The sequence below is a fragment of the Aythya marila genome, assembly GCF_965140915.1.
Source record: "Aythya marila genome assembly, chromosome: 3".
In the NCBI taxonomy this organism is placed as follows: Eukaryota; Metazoa; Chordata; class Aves; order Anseriformes; family Anatidae; genus Aythya; species Aythya marila.
The window spans coordinates 70,393,055-70,407,327 of record NC_139044.1 but is presented as its reverse complement, the minus strand read 5'-3'; the positions used below and the strand labels follow the sequence as shown (position 1 = coordinate 70,407,327).

Here is a 14,273-nt window from a genome sequence, read left to right as displayed (position 1 = left end):
TTCTACTCCAAGAATAATTATTTAGTGAGGTGCCCTCCTTTCTGGCAGTTGTGGAGTGGTTCTTTTTCCACTCTGTTAGCAGTGCTGCTTTCTGCATGTTTGCCATGCAGTCGAGGTCACTCCAGCAGAGAGAAATGAGGTTCCTGCTTCGCATTCCTGTCTTGTTCCTTCTTGCCAGCTTTTCTCTCATGGACTCCACTAATTCCTCCAGACTCTGGCACCAGGCAGTCCAGGAAAAATTGAGGTGCTCAGTCCCACTGATGCCTTTCCTGAATAACTACAGAACTTCAGTGCAGAAGCTCCGTCTCTTCTTTATTTGTGTTGGTATACTGCTTTGAAATTGTGGTCCATCTTCTCGTGTCATGTCTTACGTAAATAAAACAACCAGTGTGAAGGCCAGGTTGTCTTGTCTCTTCCACGAGAAGCCTAGAATCCTTTTGAGTGACACAAAACACATTTTTGCCCTTCACTCCCTTTGCTGCTCCCAATTTGATGTTTTTGTACACTCAGCAAACTGAAGGTTTAAGCCCTTCACAAAATGATTGTTCTGGTTTGCTATCCCATTTAAAAGGGCTTTGTGAAATTGTTTGTGAAATTGAAATCTTATTAATTTGGAGTGCTCTGTAGCTTTAGTTGCATTTTCATATTCTACTTAAATGTATTTTTTCCTCTGCAAGAAGAGATGGCACTTAGAACCATAGACTTAGACTTAAAACCACCTCCCCCCAGCCCAGGTTGCCCACAGCCCCATCCAGCCTGGCCTTGAGCACCTCCAGGGACGGGGCATCCACAGCTTCTCTGGGCAGCCTGTGCCAGTCCCTCACCACTCTGAGTGAAGAATTTCTTCCAAATATCTAATCTAAATCTTAGCTCTTTTAGTTTAAAGCCATTCCCCTTGTCCTATCACTGCACTCCTTGACACAGAGTCCCTCCCCAGCTTTCCTGTAGGCCTCTACAATTAACAAATAAATTCTTTTAACTAAATGCCATGGTCCTCTTTTTTAATCTGTGCCCATTGCTTCGTGTCCTTTCACTTCTCAAAGCTACGAGCTTGTCTTTTTTTATTCCTTCCCACCACTTAGGCACATTGATTTTCCCCTAAGCCTTCTTGAAGCTAAGCAACCCCAGCTCTCTGTGCCAAATGTATTCACACCTTCAGTAGTTCTATACTTTTTAAAATTGTGTTATTGGTTGTTCTATGAATTCAAGGGGTTGGAGTTCTATAGGGATTTTTGTTGACTCTCAAGCTTATTAGTGATAACTGCTGGTAGCAGATTAGACGAGAGTGGATCTGGAAATTTTAAATCAGAGTAAAGACGAGACAACTCTTCAGGTACTGCATTGAGGTCCTTGAGATGCTACTGCTTAATAAAACAAAACAAAAACCATTAGACTTCACAAATTCTATTTATTTACTTAACTGTTTTACGGGAATTTCCCATGCAAATGCTGATTGAAATTTCTGATTAATTTCAGTGGGAGTTGGATCAAAGTTATTTTTTTTTTTTTTTAGTAATGTGTTGATAAAGTAATTTGTAATCTGGTTACAATACAGGTAATATCCATTCTTATCCATTTCAGATCAAAATAAGTTGGGCTCCTGAAATGGTCAGTAAACCTAATGGGGTTCTGCATCTGCCTTTCTTCCTTTTTTCCTTTTATTTATTTATATATATTTTTTGAGTTATGGCATGAGCCATACTACCCAGCTAAAACACAGGAGGAATGCAATGGCAAGGATCTGTGAGCATGCAGTGCTGGTAGCTCCTGCTTCAGGCTTCTCCAGAGAGGTACCAAATCAAATGCAATGCCAAATCGAATTCTCTCGATAGTTGCAGCCATCTATAAAACAAGAACACTTGTATATTGCATACCAGAGCTACAACTGAAAGATTAAAATGTAAAGTTGTTTTTTTTTTTATTTCACAAATACAAAATCATCTGCAAGAGCAACCTCCTATTGTGACATAATGAAGGTGAGTTTACAGTTTGCTGTGTTTTCTCTGAACAATTCCAAGTGTAATAAAAACAAGAACATAATTCTAAAGCACACTTTAATACCAGTGGGTGTAAATACCGTCACGCTGTTATTTCCTGTTCAAATTCATTATTTTAATCCCTGTCAGATTCATATTTGTGGTAGTAATGTACCCTGCATGGCAAGTGCTGAGAAAACATTTATAAAAAGCATTGCCAAAGAAGTCTGACTGTATAGACTACAGTGACTTTACTGTTGTGGATCTTCCTGTGTTTATGGAAAAAAGAGCACTAGTTAAGCATGTCTGACTTGTAGATTTTGTTGCTCAAATACCCAAGCTACTTAATAACTCTAATGCATTAGATAGAGCAGTACAGCACTTCTATTGATATGCTGGCAAAGAAGCAAACATGACCGGTCTTTACCATCTGTTTATAATGCTATATAAAGAAGACCTTACTGGTTGCCACGGAAACCAGCATTTCCAAAACCACAAGTGTTTGCTTAAATTCTCAAGCCTTCTAAAGTCTTGTCTTTTTCTGAAGGAGAAAGAATAGAAAATCTCTCTAAAGTTTTCCAGTGTGTTTTTTTTTCCTAACATTTCCTTCACTGTAAAATGCTTTCAGCATTTTTGCACTGTATCTTGTTTCATTACTTCATAAATGTAAAGCATGCGTTTGTAACTTAATGAGCTTATTTGATGCTTTGCTATGATCCAGGAAAAGGAGGCAGATATTTGTTGTGCTTATCTTTGTAAAGGGAGGTTTTCCTATTCAGGCAAACTAGCCTGATGGTGATGTTGACATACTGGAGTGAAACCTATGGCATTTGGGTTGAGTCAAATTGAAAAAAAATCTTGACTAGGTTAAAGACAACAGCAACAACAAAAACATATTAATCAGTTATCGCAATCATCCACCTGGGTCTCACTGACAAGTGACCCTCTGGTATCAGGAACCTAGAGAAAAACATAAAATTAAGATAATACTGGTAAGAGGTATGGTCTAGACTTGTCTGTATTCTTCACTGTTGGCTTAAAATTGATTTTTAGTTAAAATAAGCCATTGAGAAGCCCTTGATGTGTGTTATTTGGAAATAATACACATTTGTTATATTATCTGTGTTTATGGACAAAAGTATTTATATTTACAAAAATAGTGTTTATATTTACTCTTACTTGTAACTGTGTGTGCATATTGCTGCCTTGCATTCTGTCATAATTATCCACAGTGTTTTAAGTCATTTGTGCTGCTGTTTTTGTCATACACCCACCCACCCAGTTCATGAAGGGCTTCTGCTGTGTGTGACCATTTAACTTCAGTAGGTTGTGACAAATGTGAACTCCTTAGAATTTGTACTGCAGTTGGGTTATTGGTGCTGGTTGGTTTTCAACCACTTAAAACAACTTCTTTTTTTCTCTTTTTATTTAAAAGGAAGATCTGAATTTACAGGATTCTTGCTGTGTTTGGATTAAGCTACTTGGATTAGGTGAAAAAAACGCATTGAAGCAGAGAACTTGAGCCTCACGTAAAGAGCTGTCAGTGTTTGTAGGGAATACCTATTTGCAACCACCTGAATATGCTGAAGATGAGTTAAGCTGTTATTTAGAAATACTGTTGAGCGCAAAAGGTTAATAGAGCTTTTTGAATCATTCTATAATGACAAGGCATATCCTAACATTTTTGCCTTTTTATATTTCAATACATTTGTAAAACATACTGTAAGCATTTTCATCATGAGGTAATGGCCAGGAGTTGACCTATTTCGTTGTCGCGTTTCCCTAGTAGAGTTTATTTAATGCAAAATACACTTTTCTGACAGGCTTTACAATTACAATATTGCTGAAATGACACTGGACCTGTAGAGGTGTCTGAATTCATTAGCCTTGTGAAGCTAATCACATCTCTGTCACTCACAGCACTCTTCTAAAATATTTGTCATTCCTTTCACTGAGCAGAATATTCTTGCATCTGCGAGCCTCTTTTCAAAGAGGTAACCTTGTGCTTGTGTAGACCTGTTGATATTGGTTGACGGCGGCGTGCTAGACCTCCCACAAAGTTTAAATAAAGTAAATATTGATGGAGAAATCAGACACACAAAAATTAGGCTTCTGTCTAAGTATTTGTGGTTAGAAAAATAAGGGCGCCAGATCTGCAAGCTACTGCTGGTCAGAGTAATTGCACTCAGACACTGACTGCATTTGTAGGTATTAGCTTGCCTGTTATCCACGTCACATTCCAAGATCAAGTCAAACACCGACTAGGAAAAGCAGCAGAGATTGGCAGTAGGTTTAAAAATATGCATTCTTCTGTGGCGTCTTCAGTGTCATCCTTAAGGTAGTCCTTCTGCCCTGCCTCTAACTAATATCTGATGGGGTAAGGATAGTATTATCAAAGAGCTGAATAAAACTCTTCTCTGAATAAACCATGTCTTTGAGATAAAGTATGATTATAGCTGCCTATTCATTTTATAGTGGTTATTTTTTTTTCCCCAGTGTCTTTCATGGAACTGTTCCAGTTAGAAAAGACCTCTAAGGTCCTTCTAAGATCATCCAGTCCAACCTTTAACCCAGTATTAAAGTCCACCTCTAAGATGATTGTAAAGTACAGTAAGGTCTCCCCTGAACCTCCTCTTCCCCAAGCTAAACAACCCCAGCTCCCTCAGCTGTTCCTCATAAGACTTGTTCTATAGGAGGCTGTTTACAGACCTTAAATGACCATGCAACCTAAAGCCAGCTCTGTTGAAACTTCAGTTAATTTGTTGTCGAGTGTTTTCACTCATGTAAAATAAATAAATAACAAGCTGGTTGTCCTCTTCTTACCCAGTGAACCTCTTTCCTTCTGCTTCTCAGCTGCTCATAAATTTTGCAGAAAACTGGGAGTCCAGAGCAGCTTTTTTGTTTTTGCCCCTTTTTAAAAAGTTAATTAACAACTCCTCCCATTGATCTTAGGGGATAATCTATTGTAAAAATACCTTGAAAATTAAAAAAAGTATGCAAGTATATATGATTCGTATAACCACCACCTGGTTATACGAATGACCACCTGGTTATATGAAGCCTGGTTAGTGTAGTTGCAGGGGATGGTAGGCTGATCCTGATGTCTAAGTGAGGTTCTTCAGGCTCCAGGGAGAAAATTTCTTTTAAGATTTCAAAGGCTGTGTTAGGTTCTAGGAGCCATAAATGGTGATGTGCAGTACGCTGCCAAGTGGCCAGGGCCAAGTGTTTGCTTTGCACTTGCCCCCAAACTTGTAGTTTTTAAAACTTGATCTTTATGATGGTAGTTGATTTTTGTGAGGTTTTACCCGATCTGAATCTCCACAAATTTATTTAGTCTTTCTGATTCTCTTAGTTTTTTTTTAGAAGGATCTATCTTCTGTGATCATTGCTACGTTTAAAAGGTTGTTGGAATTTCCTTTTTGAGAGAACTGTGGTATTTGGGATATGTATCGAAGCTAGGAGAAAGAGCTATATGAAGCAAATCCGGAAAGGGATTGGTCTCCTGATCTTGAAGGGTACTCTGATTTTTTTCTAGAAGTCCTTCATAATTAATGTCTCCAGATTTTCTCTCGAGATGAATTAGTTCAGGACAGATGTGGTTCACCCCAAGTTCTGTGCTTTTTCCTACTAGCTGTTTCCTACTCTCAGGGAGTCTCTCAGGTCAGGAGGGACTTTGGGAGCTTTTCTCCAGGCCGCGCAGGCCCAGGGCTACGCCGTTCCTCACAGGGCCCCAGCCCCTGCCTGGCTTGCCCTGTGCTGAATTCGTTCCAGCTTGTCACTGTTTCTCCTGTACTGGCTGCAGAATTACAGGCACGGCCTAATGAGGGCTGAACAAAGGCGAATAATCGCCTCCCTTCACCTGGTGGCTACGTTTCTGTTGGTGCAGCCCTGGGCACGCTGCTGGCTCGTGACGGTCTGCTGGGACCTTCTCAGCAGAGCTGCCTCACGTTCAGTCAGCAATGCACGGGGCTGGAGTCCGTCCCAGCTGCAGGACTGCATTCATCCTTGTTAAATTTAAGAAGGGTAATTAGGTCTGTAAGGTTCTTAACATCTAGATTTTGAATTCACGTTCATGTATACTTCTGCAACCTTCTCCCTTCTGTTTTTGCTTTGTGAAGAACGTCATTAATATTTTTAAAACACAACGTGTCTGGATTTTGGGGTAGATCCTAACATCTGAGACACTTAAATACCTAAATTTCCTAAAAGTCATACCTTAAATATAAATATTGAGTGATCTTTAGTCTCTTTCCATGGCTGATACCTGAAGAGATGTTCAGTTGTCCAAGCCCAGGAGCAAGCTTCTGAAGCTCGTGTGTCTTCATCTGCAGCCTCCAGTGGGTCAGCTGTGCTCAAAGCAAGTAGCATGACAAGGCTGATCCCCTTCTAGCCTTAGATGTTGCAATAAATGAGTATTTTTAATGTCTGAAGATCGTTGTGCAGAGGGGTGTTTAATCCATACGTGAAACTTCAGTAGCTGGTGACAATAAGTCACGATAGACTGCTGTTAACATACACGGAGTATATAATGTTCTGAATAATGTATGCGTGTTTGTGTGTGATCTTATGGTCATAGTGAATCATATGACTCAGATAAGTGCATCTATAACACAGGGGTTTAACATCTGTTTAAAAAATGAGTATGTCAAGAGAGTTTTCTCTTATTTACTTCTGACAAGTCATTAATAAAGCAAATCAGATAAAAGCCCCGAGGCCAGTAGAACTTGTGCATTCTAATAAGGCAGCCAGCAGTCTCACCAAACAGCTCTGTGGCTTACCTCTAGCACTAGATACAGCATCAGCAGTTATAATTAATTTTGAAAAAATGTTTTTTTCAAATCTACTTGCACCTGTAACCATGAGTACATCCCCATAACCTCTCCACGTTGAACAAAATAGGTGTTACTTTCCTTAGATGCTACAGATTTAAAACTGTGTTTATAGTGTCACACCTGGGATTGTCAGGTAGGATTGAGATGTTTCTTTTTCAGAGCAGTATTTATTTCAGCCTAAAACTACCCTGTGTTTTCAAAAGCATTATCCTAGGCTTATGAATCAGCAGCATCGTTTATTTTGGTTGCGTTACAGACTTTTCCCAGGTGCTTTTTATTAGGACCGCGTGAACAGGTGATGCTTTCTTCAACAGAAGAATTTTGCTTTTGTTCAACGTTGGAAGTGGGGGAGGCTCAGCACCTGGTATCTTTCCCTGTTTTTCACTACGCAGAGCTCGCGTGTGACCCAAACCAAACTGATTGATTCTGTCCGTGGGGCACTACCAAGAAAATGTCTGGAGAGGAAGGGCAAGGTGAGAGCACAGCACTTTGCTCACTTCAGCCTCAAGCCAAGCCAGTCAGTAGTTGGAGTACCTAGGCAATGGGAGAGGGACATCCTGGTGGCCTGCTGGGACAGCTGACAGTAGGGCTACAAACCGAGCATCCCGTGCCTTTGTTGGTAACGGGCAGAAATTTGGGAAACAGCAAAAACACATGACTAAGCATTTAACAACCTTCCTTTTGACCCCCCATAAAATTCCTTATGTCTGTTTTGATTGATTTTTTTTTTTTTAATAGCCCTAGTGGTTAAATTGGAGCTAGCTCTACTCCACATAGATATGCTTTCTTCTGCTACACCCACCTTCACAGTCAGTTGACTTTCTAGTTGCTGTGTTGTTGGGTTTTTCGCTTCCCATATTTCACCTATGTCCATCTCTTCTTTACAGTAATTGTTGTATTTGCCATGTTTCTTCTCTATTGCTTGAATCCTGAGTTTAATGAAAAAATAAGAACATTAGCTGTTCTTACTAGAACTGCTATTAGTGCAAAAAATTTTAAATCCTCACAGTATTTGATTGCTCAAAAATAGGAACGGTGCATGCAATAAACACTCTATTTGTTTATTTATTGATAGAAGTGTGAATTACTACTGGAGTTAAACTTGACAATTATTTGAGGCTGATATTTTAATGGCAAAGTCTACTGAAATGGCTGCACATGTGGAAAAATACACAAAGCATTAAGTGAAATGCTCATGTTTGCTTGATTTATTCTCTGCGGCAGACGGACCCTGGTAGTAGGAGGTGTAATTTGCAGCACATTAGCTATTAGCCAGTGTCATTGCTTGAGTGGGTGGTGTGAGCCTCTTGTGTCTGCACAGTGGCACACTGCGCATGTTTTGGGGCTAGGCTCTTCTCCCCTGTGCTGTGAGATTAATTTTTTGGGAGCGGTGTTCTGTATTTAAAGCTGTGAATCTGTCAGTTTTCAGATGGGTTATTCTGTCACACGGGTACCATCTAGAGTAAATGCTTTCCCCTCTCCTCCCCCTGAAATGCTTCATGTTTAGCAAAACCAGGTAGTCACAGTGTTGGACTTACCTGCCTTTTTTTGGCATCTGGTCCCCTGAGGATGAAGTATGGTATTTTCAAGGTACCCAGCCTGTAAGAAAATTACCCTCATGTTTCTTTGAGGGTACCCTGTGCGTGTACTTGCGGTGTTCAGCAGAGGTTTTCCAGGAGAGTCTCAGCTTGATGCATCTTTTTTTTTGTGTGCACAATTTCACTCGGGTTGCTTTTAGTTCACTTTTTTTCCCTAGAGGCACCTGTCTCCTGCCACATACCCATCAAGACTAATTGCACCATCTGGAAGACTTTTGCATAGCTGCTACTTGTGCAGAACATCTCTTGGGAGCTTAATTCTGAATGTGACCCCTGGAGCCATGTCAAGTAGCTGCAGTAGTTTCCAGCCTCTAAAGGATGATCACCGTAGGCTTTATTTGTTTCAAGTCTAACGCGGTTTGCTTTAGTATGGGTATGTTACATGGCAGGAACACAACTTCAGTCCCGTTTTGAAGGGAATTAGACTTTGAATATGGGTTTGGATATATATCCAAACCATATAGGTTTGGATATAGGCTATATGACTAGGTGTATAAATGACAGACGCATTGCACCTTATTATTATACCATTTACTTTTTCTGTTCTGTTCTTCCCCACCACATCTGCACTTCTCGTTAGTGATGTCCTGCTAATAACGCAAGGTGTCCTGACAAACGGGGCTGCAGCTCTGAAACAACCGGGTTCCTTATTGCTATGAATCTCTTCACATGTTTTCAGCACAGGTAACTTTCTGCTCTTCCTTACCGAGGCTTGGTTCAGGTGAAAGCACTGCAGTGCTTCGTTTCCACCAGTGGCTATTTGGGCAGCGGCTTATTTAAAGGTCAGCACTTAAAAATCTTGCGGGGGACAGCTTTCTTCCCTACTTTCTGTAATAACATGTCTGTTGGAAAGCTGTAGAGCACTGAGCATGAATAAATGAAGCATTCCGGCTTTATAAAAGTATCAGCATAATTTGTTTTATATATATACACGTATATATTTTAAAAGTGCCACTCACTTCTCATGCAATCCTGCACTTAGTAAGTAAGGCACTCCAGTTTTACCAGGGGATGTATGTAGACTTTTTCTTTTTCCTAAAGCCATTTTTCTTTGAAAAATGATAGAATTGTAAAATAAATAAATAAATAAAAAATAAAAAATGTTGAGGAAATATGAGGACTCTATTTGTATTCAGTTGCATCATCCGTGTAACTTGTTTGCCTGTGAGTAATGTGGTCAGCTGGAGTTCAGACTGGAGAAGTACTTACACCACCACAAACTATCCCGAATTCTGACTACAGGATATACATGTGTATACATTACATTATGTGTATTTTCTGTTTTTTTCTTTTCTTGCATAGTTTAATGTTTGTTGTGGCTCCAGTTTTGGAAATGTGCAGAATTTTAGATGCTTGACTGTCTTGGGTGTGTTCTGTTAACTATCTATTGGAATATGGTAAGAAAAGCAATTCATCCGTGTGCTTGGCAAGAGTTAAGGTACGTAAGGTGTGAATTCCCAGGATGCTAAAGGCATCCAGGATGCTAAACCCCTCGCTGCACGGACCCGGTGAGCAGGGCAGAGCTGCACACTGCAGCACCGTGCTGCCTGTTCTCGGGAGCTGCGCTGAGCTGCGTGAGCTCTCCTGGCTTTGAATGGTTGGGAAGCTCTGCGTGAGCGGTGTACAAAACCGAAATCATTGTCTGCTCCGGGAAGTTGTACAGCATCTGCCTTTCACCAGCTGTTCTGCTGCTGCATTCATGTTTTTTTTTTTTTTTTTTTTTTAAATGATCTTTGGGGAGGGAAGGACCGGAGCCGATGACTTTGCGACGTGGCTGCTCCTCGGGAGGTGTTGTGGAGTCTCTCATGCTAAACGCTAAAGCCCCTGCTGAATTTTGTCTGGCACTGAACTGTTGATTACCCATGTTCTCCCAGTTTTCTGAAACATTATGATTAGTTTATTTCATGATAGCAAGCAAGGCAGTGGGTTAATTGCTATTTTCATTTCACTGCTCTGTTAAGAGACTAATATGTAATTTATTGCAGATTAAGACCGGTGGCTAGCGCGTGCTTCTGGCAAAGTTTCAGCTTTGCCCATAAATGTTTGCTGTCCGGTTGGTTCCTAAGACTTAGCTGAACCAAACTCTGGCCACCTTAAGCCATAAACACCTGCTTTCTCTGTTGGAAATGTGGCCAAAGTCGACACCTTCCCTCACACCATCCTGGTGCGTGTTGCAGTGAGCATGGTGGCACGGAGCTGGCCGGGCTCCTTCAGCCAGCTGTAAGGTGTGGGCAGGTTAGAAGGACACAGAACGAAAAGCCATGCCCTGGCTTGGCTAGCTAGACCCAACCAGGGCTAGAAATGTTGTGGGTTGTGGTAGGAAGGCATACTGTCCTCCTCTTTCATCGATCATTTCATTGATCATCCTTTGTAGGATGTGGCTGCATGGAGAATGCCTTCGTGAGCCCGACGCTTCTCCAAGGGAGCGGTGCTGGTCTGGAGCTAAGACAACACCAAGCTGTGCAGCACTGCCCAGCACGGGTGGACCCTCTTGTTCTCCTCTGAGAGCTTCTGCAGGCACCTGGGTTGCTTTGGTCCTTTCCCCAGGGCTGTGGGAGTAGTTGTGAAGGCTCAACAGAAGAACTCGACCGGTTATTTGTAGTAGTATTTAAATAGTATTTAAATTATGACTTTAAAAAATGTTTTTATGTCTGCATAAATGACATAGAAGACATTCTTGCATTGCGAAGTGGTATAAATGTAATGGAAAAAAGATCCAACTGAAACTGTAGGTTGTATCCACTGTTTTTCCATGTTACTCAAATGTACTTCCAAGGTAGACCACCGATCCTTTCAGGTAGTTGACTTAAAGACAGGTTTGTTTTGATCTCCTTCGGTGATTAGGGTTAAAATAATATTCTGGAACAAAATGGGTTGAAGTGCTTCGTAATCTGCGATGTAGTTCTCATTTGCTTAGCAAACGTTTAAATATTGGAGGTAAGAGCTCTTATTAGAAATGAGTTTGCAGATTTAATAGCATCTGGAATATATTATCCTCTCTTGTAGCTATTTAGCCTTATTGATGATCGTAGGAAGTAGAAAGCAACTTCGACAAGGACAGGAAGAATACAATTTGAGACGCTGCTGTCAAAAGGAAAGCAAAGCTTACTTTAAAATAAACTAACTTCTGAGCTGGTGCATCTAAGTGGTCACTTAGAATCGCTTTCAGCAGATGTTTTTGCGGGCAGAGAGAACAGGCTTCCTTCTGACCCCAAATCTGAAGGTGCATCATTTGAAACAGCTCCTTTGTTTAAAACAGCCTCTCTCTGGTTCATTTATCTTTTGCAATTTTAGCTTTTATTTCACTGTTTTCATCAATTTCTGCAAAGTCTATTCCTGAAGTACTTAGACATGTTGTATGTATTGTGTCGTCTGGTCATAACCACTCTGATCTAAACACTTTTATTTCAACAGGTTATAGACTTTGGTTGTACTTTTCCAATTTTCCCTTTCTTCTCTTGAAGTGTGAGACTTCTTCTGGTTTTCCTGTACTTCAAAAAACAAACTGAAGGCTCTTATGTTTCTGATACAATATATCATTGAATTATTTTGAAATGCTCCTTTCATGACAGGACATGAAATGCAGGACATACGCTGCTGCTTGGAAATAAACAAGATTTAATCCTGATTGCTTACATTGCTCTTCAATATTAGTATTCCATTGTAAGTTATAGGTGAAGGATGACAAAAGATCATGATTAATAATTGCAGCGTATTTTCATGCAAATGTGAATCTTATAGACTTGATGAAATTGATAGCAGCCGGAGGTCTGACTCTTTCTTTTCCACTTCGGTATAACCAGTAAAAATAGGTTGTAAAAAATGTGCTTTTTTTCTTTCCCTTTTTTGCAGGGGTTTTGTGTACGACAGCCGAAACAACTTACAGATGCGAGGTTTGGTCGTATTGCTCATTTCCAAAGCTGCTGGACCCAGCACAGCAGAACTCTCTTTCCAGCACAACATGGTCAGTGGGATTTATTCCAGGTAAGCAGTAAATTTCCTTAGCAAGATACACAAAGATGCATTCGATAGGCAACATCATGGTGACACCAGAGCATCTCAGTGGCCTGCTCAGTTCTTAAGGAAAATCAGTACTTAGCTGATTACAAATCTTTGTTCCTATGGGTTATTATAAACTTGATTGTTTTTGTTTTGAGTTACTCAGGAGTTATTTATGTATACCTACATACTGGAATTTTCAGAGTCAGATTGCCAGTTTTGTGGACTAACAGTTTGTTTCCCTGAGAAAATAATTTTCACTGTCACCACTTTGAAGGATATTTTCCCCCAAAAGGGCAGTGTAGAATAAAATTTTTTACTTACCACATGTCACAGCTGAATTACTGAGCCTGCCATTAAGGTTCCTCAGGCTCTTGCTGAGATAATCTAGTTTCATCAAGTTCCTAAATATTTTTTATGTATTTGAAGTCAATTACTTAATCCTAGTAACAGCAGTAATCAGAAATAGTGGTTGCTCTCATTTGTGTGTTTGACAGTTGTCTCCTCCACTGAAAAATAAGTGAATTTAATGAGTTCTGGTTGAAAAATTGCGTAATTTCAATTTGTGAAGGCCTTGTGACAAATTGTGCATGCTGCTAGGTTGAGGGAACAGGCTGTCACACTTGCAGTTAACCGTGTTTCTGACCACTGTAGTGTGTTAAATGAGGATGCACAAACTTAGTGACACGTTTGTAGCCTGATTTGTTTTAGAAATGCAGGGATAGCGTCTTAAAATTGACAAGACCAAAACAAATAAAGGCCTTAAAAATGTGTGTGTAATATTGTAAAACAACAGAATAGAGAAGGAAAATATATATATGAATATAAAGGACAGAAATGACAATAAGCAAGAAAAAAAAGACAAAGATATAAGAGGCTCGTTAAGGAGGGGCTGTGTTGTCCCCTTAGCCATTTAATTCCATTCTTGTTTGGTTTTGTCCTTAATGTCCCCTCAGGGTTGTAACACTTTCATATTTATATGCAAATGATGCTGTAAGAGAGCGTAATTCTAGTTAGTTAATTATGGTACAGGAGGTATTGTAGTTGATTTTGTAAATGATTAAAAAAGTTTACCTTAAGTATGTCTCATAAAAGGAGAGAAAAAGCATTATGTTTTGATAACCAAGTTTCTGAGTATGATGATTTTCACCGTGGAGGTAACTTGTGAGCGGTTAAAGCTGCCACTGGGAAGGTGACTGGTGGAAGTGTTCATTAAGGAGCAAATAAGACCTTGAATTAATAATGAGCCAGTTGGTGTAAATGGACATCACTGGAGCTGTGCCAGTCCAACCAGCTGAAAATCTAGCCTAATAATCTAAGTTTGAGCAAGTCAATAGCCATTATAATATCTAGTTTAGAGTTACCAAGGTACTCCAGAAACGAAGCGGTTCTGAATATGCCCACACAGGTTCACTTAAGGTTCATTACTGTCTGTGAAAGTGATGACTGTGGAGTCATTAATTTAAATGAATTTTCAATGGCACTTTAGATCTGTAGTGTGATGTAAATACGGGCAAACTGATGCATGCTAGCAAAGTGCCAGCGCTTTGTTTCATTTCGTGCCGTGGTGAGCCAGGTCTTGCCTTCTGCTGAAGTCACTGTGGGCCTTGCTTTTGACTTGGATCTCTTCTCTTTTTATAATGAGCTTGTGACTGGGTACTTCTCCAAATGCACTCTTAAATATCTGTCTTGTTTCTGATTATGATTTCTCTCTGGTTTTAGCTTTTATTTTCTTTTTTTTTTTTTTCTAGCTTTAGCTAAGAGAACCGACAGCTTGTAAAACAATGATCTTAAAGGGCCTTTGCAGTTGTTTTATGTATTACAAATAATGTTTTACAAACTGCTTGCTCCTGAATAAGAACCAAAGG

General features: G+C 40.0%; 1 protein-coding gene across 2 annotated transcripts in view; it reads left to right on the top strand.

The window, feature by feature from the left end:
• The window catches only part of PDSS2 (decaprenyl diphosphate synthase subunit 2), a 110,121-nt gene that overhangs the window by 30,795 nt on the left and 65,053 nt on the right, over nucleotides 1-14,273 (top strand). For both annotated transcript variants that reach the window (XM_082756642.1, XM_082756641.1), the window contains exon 2: nucleotides 12,259-12,390. In XM_082756642.1, coding sequence (XP_082612768.1) covers nucleotides 12,259-12,390 — 132 coding nt within the window. The remainder of the gene's footprint in view (nucleotides 1-12,258; nucleotides 12,391-14,273) is intronic.